Below are 15661 nucleotides of genomic sequence, written 5' to 3'. Positions count from 1 at the left end.
GTATGTGTCTGGCCTCCATTCTGGCAGAATGTATCTGGCCTCCATTCTGGCAGAATGTATCTGGCCTCCATTCTGGCAGTATGTGTCTGGTCTCCATCCTGGCAGTATGTGTCTGGCCCCCATCCTGGCAGTATGTGTCTGGTCTCCATCCTGGCAGTATGTGTCTGGCCTCCATCCTGGCAGTATGTGTCTGGCCTCCATCCTGGCAGTATGTGTCTGGCCCCCATCCTGGCAGTATGTGTCTGGCCTTCATCCTGGCAGTATGTGTCTGGCCTCCATCCTGGCAGTATGTGTCTGGCCCCCATCCTGGCAGTATGTGTCTGGCCCCCATCCTGGCAGTATGTGTCTGGTCTCCATCCTGGCAGTATGTGTCTGGCCCCCATCCTGGCAGTATGTGTCTGGCCTCCATCCTGGCAGTATGTGTCTGGCCCCCATCCTGGCAGTATGTGTCTGGCCCCCATCCTGGCAGTATGTGTCTGGCCCCCATCCTGGCAGTATGTGTCTGGCCTCCATCCTGGCAGTATGTGTCTGGCCTCCATCCTGGCAGTATGTGTCTGGCCTCCATCCTGGCAGTATGTGTCTGGCCTCTATTCTGGCAGTATGTGTCTGGCCTCCATCCTGGCAGTATGTGTCTGGCCTCCATCCTGGCAGTATGTGTCTGGCCTCCATCCTGGCAGTATGTGTCTGGCCCCCATCCTGGCAGTATGTGTCTGGTCTCCATCCTGGCAGTATGTGTCTGGCCTCCATCCTGGCAGTATGTGTCTGGCCTCCATCCTGGCAGTATGTGTCTGGCCCCCATCCTGGCAGTATGTGTCTGGTCTCCATCCTGGCAGTATGTGTCTGGCCCCCATCCTGGCAGTATGTGTCTGGCCCCCATCCTGGCAGTATGTGTCTGGCCCCCATCCTGGCAGTATGTGTCTGGCCCCCATCCTGGCAGTATGTGTCTGGCCCCCATCCTGGCAGTATGTGTCTGGCCCCCATCCTGGCAGTATGTGTCTGGCCCCCATCCTGGCAGTATGTGTCTGGCCCCCATCCTGGCAGTATGTGTCTGGCCCCCATCCTGGCAGTATGTGTCTGGCCCCCATCCTGGCAGTATGTGTCTGGCCCCCATCCTGGCAGTATGTGTCTGGCCCCCATCCTGGCAGTATGTGTCTGGCCCCCATCCTGGCAGTATGTGTCTGGCCCCCATCCTGGCAGTATGTGTCTGGCCCCCATCCTGGCAGTATGTGTCTGGCCCCCATCCTGGCAGTATGTGTCTGGCCCTCATCCTGGCAGTATGTGTCTGGTCTCCATCCTGGCAGTATGTGTCTGGCCCCCATCCTGGCAGTATGTGTCTGGTCTCCATCCTGGCAGTATGTGTCTGGCCTCCATCCTGGCAGTATGTGTCTGGCCTCCATCCTGGCAGTATGTGTCTGGCCCCCATCCTGGCAGTATGTGTCTGGCCTTCATCCTGGCAGTATGTGTCTGGCCTCCATCCTGGCAGTATGTGTCTGGCCTTCATCCTGGCAGTATGTGTCTGGCCCCCATCCTGGCAGTATGTGTCTGGCCCCCATCCTGGCAGTATGTGTCTGGCCCCCATCCTGGCAGTATGTGTCTGGCCCCCAACCTGGCAGTATGTGTCTGGCCCTCATCCTGGCAGTATGTGTCTGGTCTCCATCCTGGCAGTATGTGTCTGGCCCCCATCCTGGCAGTATGTGTCTGGTCTCCATCCTGGCAGTATGTGTCTGGCCTCCATCCTGGCAGTATGTGTCTGGCCTCCATCCTGGCAGTATGTGTCTGGCCCCCATCCTGGCAGTATGTGTCTGGCCTTCATCCTGGCAGTATGTGTCTGGCCTCCATCCTGGCAGTATGTGTCTGGCCCCCATCCTGGCAGTATGTGTCTGGCCCCCATCCTGGCAGTATGTGTCTGGTCTCCATCCTGGCAGTATGTGTCTGGCCCCCATCCTGGCAGTATGTGTCTGGCCTCCATCCTGGCAGTATGTGTCTGGCCCCCATCCTGGCAGTATGTGTCTGGCCCCCATCCTGGCAGTATGTGTCTGGCCCCCATCCTGGCAGTATGTGTCTGGCCTCCATCCTGGCAGTATGTGTCTGGCCTCCATCCTGGCAGTATTCGTCTTTGTGCACATTTGAAAAACATGAACAGTGCCAGGATGGAGGCCACACAGCGCCTGCAGTCACTCCGTCGGTCTTCAGCACCTTCATGTGAATGTCTTTGTTGGGGTTTCCGTTGAAGTCTAGTTTTTTGTAGATTGCTGTATTAATGTGAACCTAGGCTCAGTTAGATTCTTTCCTATGTTATGAAATTTATAAAGTCAAAATTATATTTTAGTAAGTCACAAATATTAAAATGATGTTTTCTATTCTTCTCCTTTCTTTTTAGAGACAAAGCCAGCATGTATATTTAATAACGTGGAGTATTACGATGGAGATATGTTTCGTATGGACGCGTGCCGCTTCTGTCGGTGTCAGGGAGGTGTTTCCATCTGCTTCTCCGCTCAGTGCGGAGAGCTGCACTGTGACCGCTATTATGTGCCAGAAGGGGAGTGCTGCCCAGTTTGTGAAGGTAACGTCATTTGTCAGCATTAGTAAGGACTCATTACCAGGAGATGCAAACAGTGGGATACCTGTTGAGAATCAGCAGGACGTCTACAGCAAGTATTTGTTACATACCTATAAATATGAAAAAATTCTGTTTCCCGGAGCAGATTTATTGGTGTGTTCTTATAACTGTCACAGGTTGCATGCATTATACTTGCCCAATAGACTTGTTTTTTAGACTATTAGAGATTTTGTGGCAAATATTACAGACATTTGTTACTCCGGAAGGGTGCATTCAGGTAGTAATGCTGCAAAAAGCCTCATCACAACCACATCTGCAGAGCTGGAAACCACATCACAGGCTTATTCTTTACATGTAATTTTACATATCACAATGTTCCCTCTTTGAAGTTAAAAGGTAAAGATTTTAAGGAGACTGTGAGAAAACAATCAAGGCATTAGAAAACAAAATGGCCCATATAATACAGCCATTTTCTGCACCTTTGCGTGAATTAGAGTACTGTGGTATGAAGACGTGGACTTGCCTATATTCTGCAGTCTGGTCCTAAAAGAATTGGATGTTTTTGAATAGATTACTACAGGGGAGAAAGATGGATTGGGCATGCTATATATTTCAATCTGTGATCACATAGTTTGTGATTACTAAAAGGGTTAATAGGTTAATATGAAGAGGGCTTTAAAGACGCCATGTCACCAAGACAAGTGTGATCAGTTTTTCCTCTTATTTTATCCCTTCTGTTCTCCTTAGTAATCTTTTTTTATTTTTTTTGTAAATCCACCATATTGTTCCAATGATATGGGCCTATATGTAGAGTGCTATGTTTTGTATTCTGTTGCACGGAGGTGTGGCCCACAGGTGGATACTGGAGAGCAGTCTGATGACACGCCCCCAGAGAATCTAGTGAGCCACACCCCCTTATGGAGACCATAATGATTAGCCAAAAGGCCCAATTCTGTCAAACCATATGGAGGATTTAAAAAAAGAAAGAAAGAAAGAAAAAAAAATACAGCATACTCAGGGGAGCGGCAAGAATAAAACGAGAAAAAACTGGTCACTTTTGTCCTGGTGACAGCTCTTCTTTAAAGGGAACTAACCACCAGAATTTTTTCTATATGAAGTATGGTCAATGCCATATTGTCACTAAGATGCTGAATCCAGGCATACCTTTTTAAGATCGGATGCTTGATTGCTGAAATATCTTTAATCAAAATTCCAGAAATGCACTGCACTTTGATTGACGTGTGCAGCAGTGCGGGCCTTTGTGTGTCGGGTCCTCGCTGTAAATATTGCGCCATGCTGCTGCTGTTGGCGGCGCATGCACAGTGCAACTGTAATTATGTTTTCACTAAAATGGCGCTGGATTCCACGCATGCACATGCCGCGATCTTTGGCTCCACTTTATTGAAGACACTGCAGAGAAGATTGAGCGGCAAGAGCGCTTGTGCAGATGTAAAAAAAAATCTGCGCACGTGCCGATGCTGCTCATAGTCTTCTTCAGTGTCTTCAATAAAATGGCACCAGAGATCGCGGTATGCACACTCCAGCACCATGTTAATGAAGACATAGAAGACATAATTACTGTGGCAATGCACACTTGCTGCCAATAAAAAAAGGGGGCATGCAATACAAGACGCAGGAGGAAGAATAAATACTGAGGACCCGACCCACAAAGACCCGCCCCCGATGCGCTCGTCAGTCAAGGTGCAGTGTATTTCTGGAACTTTGCTTAAAGATATTTCAACAACCAAACATCCGATCTTTCAACAAAAGCTATGCCTGGATTCAGTATCTTAGTGCCAGTATGGCCCTGCCTTTACTTCATATAGCAAAATCCTGGTGGCTAGTTCCCTTTAAAGGATTTTTGGTTTCCGCAAATAAGTATTATTCATCGGTCAATCAAAAGTTTTACAGTTTGGCAATATATTTTCTGTACTAATTCTTCAGCGTTTTTAAGATCACGGCTTGCTGTCATTCACTAGAAACTCTGCTTCCAGCAGCTGAAAATATGTTCTAAATTATATGATGGACACAAATGCAGTCAGCTCTGTCATACTATGACTTTAAGGGCTGCTTCTCACTTGCGAGTTTCTCGCAGTAGAGCAATGCGAGAAAATCTCGCATTGGAATCGGACACATGTTAGTGAATGATTCAGCTCTCATCTGCGATTTTTTTCAGTCCAAATCGGACTGAGAAAAAAATCGCAGCATGCTGCTTTTTTGCGAGTTTCTACTGCGAGTTTCTCCAATGCAAGTCTATGGGAGCGTGTAAAAAATCGGATGTCACGGGACGGCACTCACACCATCCTAGTGACATCCGATTTTCTGAATACATTTCTCGCATGTTTCCTAAAACACTGGAAACGAGCGATGTCTCCCAATGTCTGTCAATCACTATTCTCTGTCAGTCGGTCTCTCCCTCTCGGTCTCTATTCTCTCTCTGTCGGTCCGTCACTATCTCTGTCCCTCTCTCACAGTCTGTCGGTCATTTTCCCCTCCTCTCTCATACTCACTGTTCCCCGATCCCCGGCGCGGCGCTGCACGGCTTTCTCACTGCTGCGGCGGCTTTTACTATTTTGAAAAAGCCGGCCGCTCATTAAACAATCTCGTATTCCCTGCTTTCCCCGCCCACAGGCGCCTATGATTGGTTGCAGTGAGACACGCCCCCACGCTGAGTGACAGGTGTCTCACTGCACCCAATCACAGCAGCCGGTGGGCGGGTCTATACTGTGCAGTGAAATAAATAAATAATTTAAAAAAATGGCGTGCGGTCCCCCCCAATTTTAATACCAGCCAGATAAAGCCATACGGCTGAAGGCTGGTATTCTCAGGATGGGGAGCTCCACGTTATGTGGAGCCCCCCAGCCTAACAATATCAGTCAGCAGCCGCCCAGAATTGCCGCATACATTATATGCGACAGTTGTGGGACTGTACCCGGCTCTTCCCGATTTGCCCTGGTGCGTTGGCAAATCAGGGTAATAAGGAGTTAATGGCAGCCCATAGCTGCCACTAAATCCTAGATTAATCATGTCAGGCGTCTATGAGACACCCTCCATGATTAATCTGTAAGTTACAGTAAATAAATACACACACATGAAAAAATCCTTTATTAGAAATAAAAAACACAAACACATTCCCTCATTACCAATTTAATAAGCCCCAAAAAGCCCTCCATATCCGGCGTACTCCACGGACCTCCAGCGTCGCTTCCAGCAGGAAGGTGACAGGAGCTGCAGAAGACACCGCCGCTCCGGTCACCTCCAAGCAGCAACTGAGGTGAGTAGCGCGATCGGCTGAGCTGTCACTGTTGGAGGATCCAGCGGTGGCCGCGATTAACCTCAGTGACAGCTCAGCTCAGCCGATTAGGGCTGAGAAAATAATCGCTCATGTGCGCTGTCACACAGGCTAATATTGGTCCGAGTGGAATGCGATGTTTTATTGCACTCCACTCGCACCGATTTTCTCGCCGTGTGGCTTAGGCCTATACAAGAGAATGAGTTCTCATCACAGCACCTTCAAAGCTGCATGTATGTCGCCAAAAATCAAACTTTGTTACATTTGTTTTGCAGCTTGCTTGTTGCATTAGTGTAGGTGCTGCAATGTGACCCCATTCTCTTGTATAGTGCTGCAATGTAGCAGTGGCACCAAACTTCAGACAGACACTGTTGTCGTGGCCAAAGTCACAGTGTACCCCAGTTTCAGGGCTTGCTCACATCTGCATATATAAATTAGCGCTGATTTTCATCCAGAAAAGTTGGACGTGTGAAATCCGTTTGGTATTCCATATGTCATGTTTTTTCTCGCCCCACATCCGTATGACATGCGTTTTTCTCCTCAGCAGCTATTATTCTACAATCATTTACAGGATCATTTACAGTGTTCTCTGCTACATAATGGAACTGTATCTGTAAAATTGGACTGCATACGGATGGTCTATGTGCTGTCCATTTTTTTCCTCGCACCCATAGACCTGCATTGGCGAGTCTCGGTGACCATACGCAGCATGCTGTCATATTTTTCCACAGCTTGATTACAGCTGAGAAAAAAAATCACAGATCAGCACTGCCTAATTCAATAACATGGATCCGAGTTTCAATGCGATTTTTTTTTTTTTGTATCAGATTGCGCCTGTTGTATTTATATGTGGATGTGAGCGAACCCTAAAACTAAAGGTATTTACATAAAATGCTCCATTTTCACTTCTGCTATGGAGTTGGACACTTAAGGTGGTGTCACACACAGCGACGACGACAACGACGTCGCTGCTACGTCACCATTTTCTGTGACGTTGCAGCGACGTCCCGTCGCTGTCGCTGTGTGTGACATCCAGCAACGAGCTGGCCCCTGCTGTGAGGTCGCCGCTCGTTGCTGAATGTCCTGCTTCATTTTTTTGTCGTCGCTCTCCCGCTGTGAAGCACACATCGCTGTGTGTGACAGCGAGAGAGCGACCAAATGAAGCGAGCAGGGAGCAGGAGCCGGCGTCTGGCAGCTGCGGAAAGCTGTAACCACTGTAAAGATCGGGTAACCAAGGGAAGACCCTTCCCTGGTTACCCGATATTTACCTTCGTTAGCAGCCTCCGCCGCTCTTGCTGCCAGCGCCGGCTCCTGCTCTGTGCACATGTAGCTGCAGTACGCATCGGGTAATTAACCCTATGTGTACTGTAGCTAGGAGAGCAAGGAGCCAGCGCTAAGCAGTGTGCACGGCTCTCTGCTCTCTGCACATGTAGCGACGTTATGATCGCTGCTGCGTCGCTGTGTTTGACAGCTAAGCAGCGATCATAACAGCGACTTACAAGGTCGCTGTTACGTCACAGAAAAAGGTGACGTAACAGCGATGTCGTTGTCGCTGTCGCTTAGTGTGAACCCAGCTTTATTGCCAGCCTCTCCTTAGATTACAGCTGATTTATGGGAGTCTCAGCAGCAGGACACCGACTTTTTTTTTGGGGGGGGGAATGGGTAGATCTTTTTAAGGAAGATGGTTTGTCAGTTTGTCAGTTCGTTTAGGGAAGTTTTCCATTTGTTGTGTGCCTGCCACTTAAAAAAAAATGTTTATTTTGGAAGATCTAAGGACAAAGACATTGTAAAATGGCAAAATAAAACTCCGCTGGGCTTGTGTACATGTTTTGTTTGCCATTAAACATCTACAAATCAGCAGCGAGACACTTTTTTTTTTCCCCATTTCATTATCACTGCAGCAAGGGCATGCATAAATTATTATTGACAGCGATCTTCCATTCCTACAATCAGAACTTGTGAAATTAAGATGTTCCTGTAAGTCTTCATTAAGATTAATGATAGTAGAAGATAGAATTAGTTGGGCAGATAATTGAATTGAAATTGAGTTCTTATATACCGTATACTGAACAGTGCCAATAACAGACTGACTAGACAGGGTCTCTGCAAGTTAATCAAAGCTCGGAATTTGGAAGTTTTTTAACAGTTGTTCCTCTTTGCTAGAAATATTAACTACTTGCCCCTAGATATAATCACAAAAACAGATCCAGCATCCAGTCTATGTGATCAAGGACGCTGCGACATCCGAAACATGTCTTGTGTATGGTACACACCAAGCCATACTAATGGCTATTGTAATAGAAATTCAATAAAGAGTGAAGTTTTTATTCTACCTACTGGACTGGATGCTGGATCTGTTTTTGTGATGGGATCTAGGAGTGGCCTTCCTTCCGTGCACCGTCGTCGATTATTTCCGCTGGGTGAGCTGGAATTCCCCTTGTCTTGGATTGCCCCTAGATATGTCTGAGCGGTATGTGTCAAAGAAATATATATTGCCCTGATCTCAGTACAGCATACTTTAATAGCAAGTCTATTGGGCTAATACACTGAACGCCACAAAAAAAATAAAACATACGGTGAGGGAAATAAGTATTTGATCCTTTGCTGATTTTGTAAGTTTGCCCACTGACAAAGACCTGAACAGTCTAGAATTTTAAGGGTAAGTTAATTTTAACAGTGAGAGATAGAATATCCAAAATAAATTCCAGAAAATCATATTGCATAAATTCTATAAATGTATTTGCATTTTGCAGAGAGTAATAAGTATTTGATCCCCTACCAACCATTAAGCGTTCTGGCTCCTACAGACCACGGAGATGCTCCTAATTAACTCATTACCTCCATTACAGACAGCTGTCTTAAATTGTCATCTGTATAAAAGACTCCTGTCCACAGACTCAATTAATCAGTCAGACTCCAACCTCTACAACATGGGAAAAACCAAACCGCTTTCTAAGGATGTCAGAGACAAGACATAGACCTGCACAAGGCTGGAATGGGCTACAAAACCATAAGTAAGACGCTGGGTGAGAAGGAGACATCTGTTGGTGCAATAGTAAGAAAATGGAAGAAATACAAAATGACTGTCAATCGACATTGATCTGGGGCACCATGCAAAATTTTCACCTCGTGGGGTATCCAGGATCATGAGGAAGGTGAGAAATCAGCCTAAGGCTATGTTCACACTAGAAAAATGATTTTTCTTAAGAAATTTCTTAAGAAATTTCTTAAGAGTGCACCTGTGTTAAAAAACGCACCAAAAACGCACCTGCGTTTTTGCCGCGTTTTCGGTGCGTTTTTGGTGCGTTTTCGGTGCGTTTTTGGTGCGTTTTTACCGCTGGTTGCTCCCTGCGTTATTGTGCCAATTATCTATGGCAAAAAACGCAGTTAGCTGCAGAAAAGAAGTGACATGCTCATTCTTTTTCTTAAGAAAATCTACTGAAAGAATTTTCTTAAGAAAAAAACGCAGTGTGTGCACAGCTAATTTTTTTTGCCATAGGTTTTGCTGGGGAATGTCTGCAGAAAGGTTACAAGAATTTCTCAAGAAATTTCTGCAGCAAAAACGGACCAAAAACGCAGGTAAAAAACGCAGTGTGTGAACAAAAACTGCAGGGGGAGAACTTGTTAATGATCTTAAAACAGCTGAGACCACTGTCATCAAGAAAACCATTGGTAACACATTACGCTGTAATGGCTTAAAATCCTATAGTGCCCACAAGGTCCCACTGCTCAAGAAGGCACATGTGCAGCCGGCCCATCTGAAGATTGCCAATGAACATCTGGATGATTCTGAGAGAGATTGGGAGAAGGTGCTGTGGTCAGATGAGACAAAAATTGAGCTCTTTGGCCTTAATTTGCCATGTTTGGAGGAAGAGAAATGAAAAGAATACCATCCCCACTGTCAAGCATAAAAGTGGAAACATTATGTTTTGGGGGTGTTTATCTGCTAAGGGCACAGAACTACTTCACCGCATCAATGGGATAATGAATGGAGCCATGTACCATAAAATCCTGAGTGACAATCTCCTTCCCTCCACCAGGACATTAAAAATGGGTTGTGGCTGGGTTTTCCAGCACTACAATGACCCAAAACATACAGCCAAGGCAACAAAGGACTGTCTGAAAAAGAAACACATTAAGGTCATGGAGTGGCCTAGCCAGTCTCCAGACCTTAATCCCATAGAAAATTTATGGAGGGAGCTGAAGCTCTGAGTTGCCAAGCGACAGCCTCAAAATCTTAATGATTTAGAGATGATTTGCAAAGAGGAGTGGATAAAAAATCCTTCCGACATGTGCACAAACCTCATCATCAAATGGAGAATGGAGTCTCATCACCCGCCGTGACCTGCCGCTCCCTGGCATGTATTTCTATGCAGCTACACTCTGCTGTCCAAAGAGAGTAGCAGGCCATGCCTGGGGATATGACTCCATTTTTGCGCGAGTCACACACAAGTGTGACAACAGCCTTAGGGGCACTTTGCACACTACGACATCGCAGCTGCGATGTCGGTGGGGTCACATCGAAAGTGACGCACATCCGGCGTCGCAGTTGATATTGTAGTGTGTAAATCCTTTTTGATACGATTTTCGAGCGTAAAAACGTCCAAATCGTATCATCGGTGTAGCGTCGGTCATTTCCATAATTTAGGAAGGACCGATGTTACGATGTTGTTCCTCGTTCCTGTGGCAGCACACCTCGCTGTGTGTGAAGCTTCAGGAGCGAGGAACATCACCTTACCTGCATCCTGCGGCTCACGCCGGCATTGCGGAAGGACGGAAGTGGGCGGGAAGTTTCTGTCCCGCTCATCTCCGCCCCTTCGCTTCTATTGGCCGACTGCCGTGTGACGTCGCTATGATGCCGCACGACCCACCCCCTTAATAAGGAGGAGGTTCGCCGGCCAGATTGACATCGCAGGGCAGGTGAGGGCATGTGAAGCAGCCGTAGCGATAATGTTCGCTACGCCAGCTATCACCATGATATCGCAGCTGCGACGAGGGCGGGGACTATCGTGCTCGGCACCGCAAGCATCGGCTTGTGCAAAGCGCCCCTTATACTCAAGGAAGCAGCAAGAGTCATGTCTCTTTCCTCATGTGCAGGACATTGCAGCTTAGATATCTATGGTTACGACCACTCAAAAAGTCACAGTTAGATAGTTGCTAGTGGTCGTAACCATGGATACCTAAGCTGCTTTAATGTCCTGCAAATTAGGTAAGTGACATAGGTAAAGAGGAGAACTATACTACATCTCTAATTGGAGGTATTTACTAATATTATTATTATTATTACACCTTCTACATAATGGGATAGGGTGTTGGAGATGGAAATAACCCTTTAAGTGGCTGAGAACCTCAGTGGAAATCTCTGTGCTCATCACATATAAATACATGAAAAAAATGTTTGTAAGTTTTTGTTTTTTCTTTATATACCTAGTTGTAGAATAAGCACTTGTAAGAGTATTAATATCAGAGAACATTGTTTTCCGTGCAGATCCCGTGTACCCGGTGCATGATCCTGCTGGATGTTACGCTAACGGACAGATAAGAAGCCATGGTGACCGCTGGAGAGAAGACGACTGCACCTTCTGCCAGTGCATTAACGGCGAGCCACATTGCGTGGCTACAGCATGCGGCCAGAGCTGTCTGAAACCCGTGAAAGTGCCCGGAGAATGCTGCCCGGTGTGTGAAGGTATGGACTCCGCACTCAGGCGCGGTCATATTTTACACCCTGGATTATCAAATTCTAGAAAGATGACACCCATAAACCGAGTGCCTGACCGTATGGTACCTCTGTGTAGTACAACCACAATACACTCAGAACTCTATTTCTTTCTCTATTTACCAAATTTGTGCATAAAAACCACTATTGTATTAATCAATTACATTCATATTAAGAGATCTTTATAAAAATATGCTGGAAAATGGGAGATTAAAGGGGTTGTACACACCTGAAAGAGGCTAGAGGGTTAGAAAAGGAGCAGTAGGGATCAGGAAGACATTTTCTGTACTACATCATGCTGGATGGACAGTGGTGAACAAAACTTTCATAGGTGAACGTCTCCTTTAAAGGGAGTCTGTCTACAGGTTTTTGCTCCCTCATCTGAGAGCAGCATAATGTAGGGACAGAGACCCTGATTCTAACAATGTGTCACTTACTGAGATGTTGCGGACATTTTGATAAAATCAATGTTTTCTCTGCTGCAGATCTAGCAGTTATACAGAGCTCATGAATATGCTGGACTACCTGGCAGCAGGACAAGTAGTCCTCTAATAATGATCTCCTGCTGATTAAACAGTAAAACTACACTAAGCAGCCCAGTACGTGACATCACTGGAATCAGGGTCTCTGCCTCTACATTATGTTGCTCTCAGATTAGGTGGTAAAAGACTAGTGTCAGATTCTCTTTAAAGGGAACCTGTTAGCAGAATTTTTGCAATTAAACTAAAAGATTCCCCCTCTGCAGCTCCTGGGCTGCATTCTAGAAAGGTTCCTCTTGGTACTGTGCCCCCTTTGAGACCTAAATGAACACTTTATAAATTCTTACCTTTTTGTATGCAAATGTGTTTTTATGGTCACGGGGGCAGGCTGTATTTCGTCCGTTATTCGCACCCCTGCCACTGTACGCTGTCCCCCATTGCTCATTTACATACATGAGGACGCCCCCTCATATAACTGTGTCCTCCCGAGGTCTTGCACATGCCCAGTGGCACGCTCGCGGGGCTGAGCACTGTACAAAGCCTGAACGCTGGTGAGGTGATTGCGCAGGTGCGAGATTATGGGCGGCGCTGTGATTGTCATCAGCAGAGTCATCCAAGTACCCGCCCATAATCTCGTGCCCGCGCTTTTCCCTCTGCCTCCACCGTTATGCGCAGGCGCGTCTCCTCTATTGATCGGTGGTGTGCTGCTCCTCCCATCTATTTCCTGCTCCAGGGAAAGATGGTTGATAGGTATCGTGGTTCATATGGCCAGCGCTTGCGCATAACGGTGGAGGTAGAGGGAAAAGCGCGGGCACGAGATTATGGGAGGGTACTTGAATGACGCTGCTGATGACAATTGAGCGCCGCCCATAATCTCGCGCCTGCGCAATCACCTCACCAGCGTTCAGGCTTTGCACAGTGCTCAGTCCCGCGAGAGTAACACTGGGCATGCGCAAGACCTCGGGAGGACACATTTACATGAGGGGGCGTCCTCATGTATGTAAATGAGCAATGGGGGACGGCGAACAGCGGCAGGGGTGCGAATAACGGACGAAATACAGCCCGCCCCGTGACCATAAAAACACATTTGCATACAAAAAGGTAAGAATTTATAAAGTGTTTATTTAGGTCTCAAAGGGCACACAATAGCAAGAGGAACCTTTCTAGAATGCAGCCCAGGAGCTGCAGAAGGGGAATCTTGTAGTTTAATTGCGAAAATTCTGCTAACAGGTTCCCTTTAATCCATGTCACAGAGAATATTCATGCGAGGACTCTGTACAGTCCAATACCTCTTTACGAAAAAGGTACCCTGCTTCCAGCTGTCACCTAGGCTCCATGTAAAAGACTGTGCTAATGATTTCCAATGTCGTCAACTACTTGTGGATTTGTGCCCGGCTGAGAAGATGGCACAGCACTGCGGAATATACTAGTGAGCCATGATGGAGGTGTTCTCGCTCCCAGCTCTCTGAAATAATATTCTTGCACTTTGCTGGTTGTGAATGGAGGTGTTAAGAGGCATATGTATTGTATCGATCAGCATTTATTGAAAACAGCAGGATCAGTGGTGAGAGGAGGAGAGAGCGGACAGCTCGCTCCATTCTTCTAAGCGCTGGGATCAATTACCTTAGATGAAGCAGTAAAGCTTTAGGTCTCAGTTTTACTCTTCTGGTAGCAGTAGCTTATGTGAAATGGGGAGTTATCATGAAAAAGGTTTTTACCAGATTAAGGGGAACCTGTCAGGTGCAATATGCACCCAGAACGATGAGCAGATCTAGGTGCATATTGCTAATCCCTGCCTAACCGTCCCTTTATACACTAGCATAGATGAAGGGATGTTTAGAAAAAGTATTTCCCATATGATATGCTAAGGAGGCCAGGGACTAGTCACAAGGTCGTTACTTCCTTTGGCTAGTCGGCCCCCTTAGCATGGAAGCACACCCCTGTGGGCGTGCTAACATGCTAATGGATGTGCAGCGTCAGAGGATGGTGGTGCTCACCTCTCTGCTGCCATTGCATCCGACTCCTAGACTTTGGCTCAGTGCACATGATCCCGGAGGTTCGGTCATGCGCACTACATGAGTTTGAAGCCAGGACTCGTACACCCGGCTTCATAGTGCGCATGACCGAAAGTCCGGGATCATGTGCACTGAGCCAATATCCAGGAGTCCGGCGTGATGGCAGCAGAGATGTGAGTGTGACCATCCTCTGATGCTGCACATCCATTAGCACGTTAGAACACCCACATTACATGCTAAGGGGGCCGACTAGCCAAGGGAACTCACGCCCTTGCGACTAGTCCCTGGCCTCATTAGCATATGATAAAAGATCTTTAGAAATACTTTTTTTTAAAGATCTCTTTATCTATGCTACTAGGTACAGGGACAGTTAGCAATATACACCCAGAACTGCTCATGGTTCTGGGTGCATAGTGCACCTGACAGGTTCCCTTTATCTAGAAGATCTATCTATTCTACTCTTACAGGAAGGAATGAGGACCAGCCACCCAAAATGTAATGACTGGGTAATAGTAATCCCCCTCCACCTAGGGATTACAGCAATGCAGACAGCAGCTGCAGGGAAGAAAGCCCACAAAGGAGAATAAATCCTGCCCTATTACAGGACAAACCCTTCACTAATAATACTATAATTATGCATCTTAACATATTAGAAGAGGCCAAGGGTCAGAAATGTAGCCGTAATCAATAACCTAGGAGAATATAAGGACGCAGACAGACAGCAATTATTACATTACACGCCTTTCCAAACAAGTGATTGACAGCCGAGCAAGAGAAAGGACCTCTGCTAACCTGTAACACGGTGTGAAACGACCGGCCGCCCTTTACCCTCGGCCGGAGATTTTACCTCTGGCTACATATGAAAGTTAAGACGTGCAAAGTGCAGAAACGAGTCTCAAGTAAAGTTGTTTGGTCACGTTCTCTCATAGGACAATTAGTGAAATCCATTTTTATTGATCATCCCATTGCTCTTTAGCGTTCTTCGATAGGACGTTGTGCAGACTGTGCACAGGATCATATAATTGAGTTTAAGGAGAGATTGCACACCCTTTAATTTCCCCAGGAGCGCGGCGCTGCTGCTGAGGGCTTTGAAGAGGGCATATTGAGGTAAATTGGAAGCACAGTAAATTGTTGTGCTTATTTCATTCACTGTTGTACAATAATTACAAGGCTCTGATTAGGCAGTCAAATGAGCATAAGTAGCTGATTGAAATCAGCAGTCAGAGGATGCAAATTAGCAACATTGGAAGAGCAAAGCAAAAGAAAACATGGGATTATGTGCGGGAGCATTGTTAGCCCGCTCTGCCACGTCTTCATCCAGTGTACGACGGTGGGTGACCTGTCTCCTGGTGTCATGTGGAAATAGCATGTGAGCATATGGGCATTCACAGTTCATATATAAATAGGAATACCAATAACTAAGCGTCTTTTCTTTATTAAACGTAATCTGTCTCCAGATTTTTGCTACCCCATCTGAGAGCAGCATAACTTATTGACAGAGACCCTGATTCCAGCGATGTTTCACTTACTGGGCTGCTTCCTTCTGCGTTGATAAATTACAGTTTTATCTTCTGCAGATCTAGCAGTTCTCTGAATGCT

At 46.5% G+C, this 15661-nt stretch overlaps 1 protein-coding gene across 1 annotated transcript in view; it reads left to right on the top strand.

The window, feature by feature from the left end:
- The window catches only part of CRIM1 (cysteine rich transmembrane BMP regulator 1), a 943646-nt gene that overhangs the window by 609579 nt on the left and 318406 nt on the right, over positions 1-15661 (top strand). The window contains exons 6-7 of the mRNA XM_075339496.1: positions 2381-2563; positions 11341-11538. Coding sequence (XP_075195611.1) covers positions 2381-2563; positions 11341-11538 — 381 coding nt within the window. The remainder of the gene's footprint in view (positions 1-2380; positions 2564-11340; positions 11539-15661) is intronic.

This window comes from Anomaloglossus baeobatrachus, chromosome 3 (genome assembly GCF_048569485.1).
Source record: "Anomaloglossus baeobatrachus isolate aAnoBae1 chromosome 3, aAnoBae1.hap1, whole genome shotgun sequence".
Classification (NCBI taxonomy): Eukaryota; Metazoa; Chordata; class Amphibia; order Anura; family Aromobatidae; genus Anomaloglossus; species Anomaloglossus baeobatrachus.
This window is presented reverse-complemented; position numbering and strand designations above follow the sequence as displayed.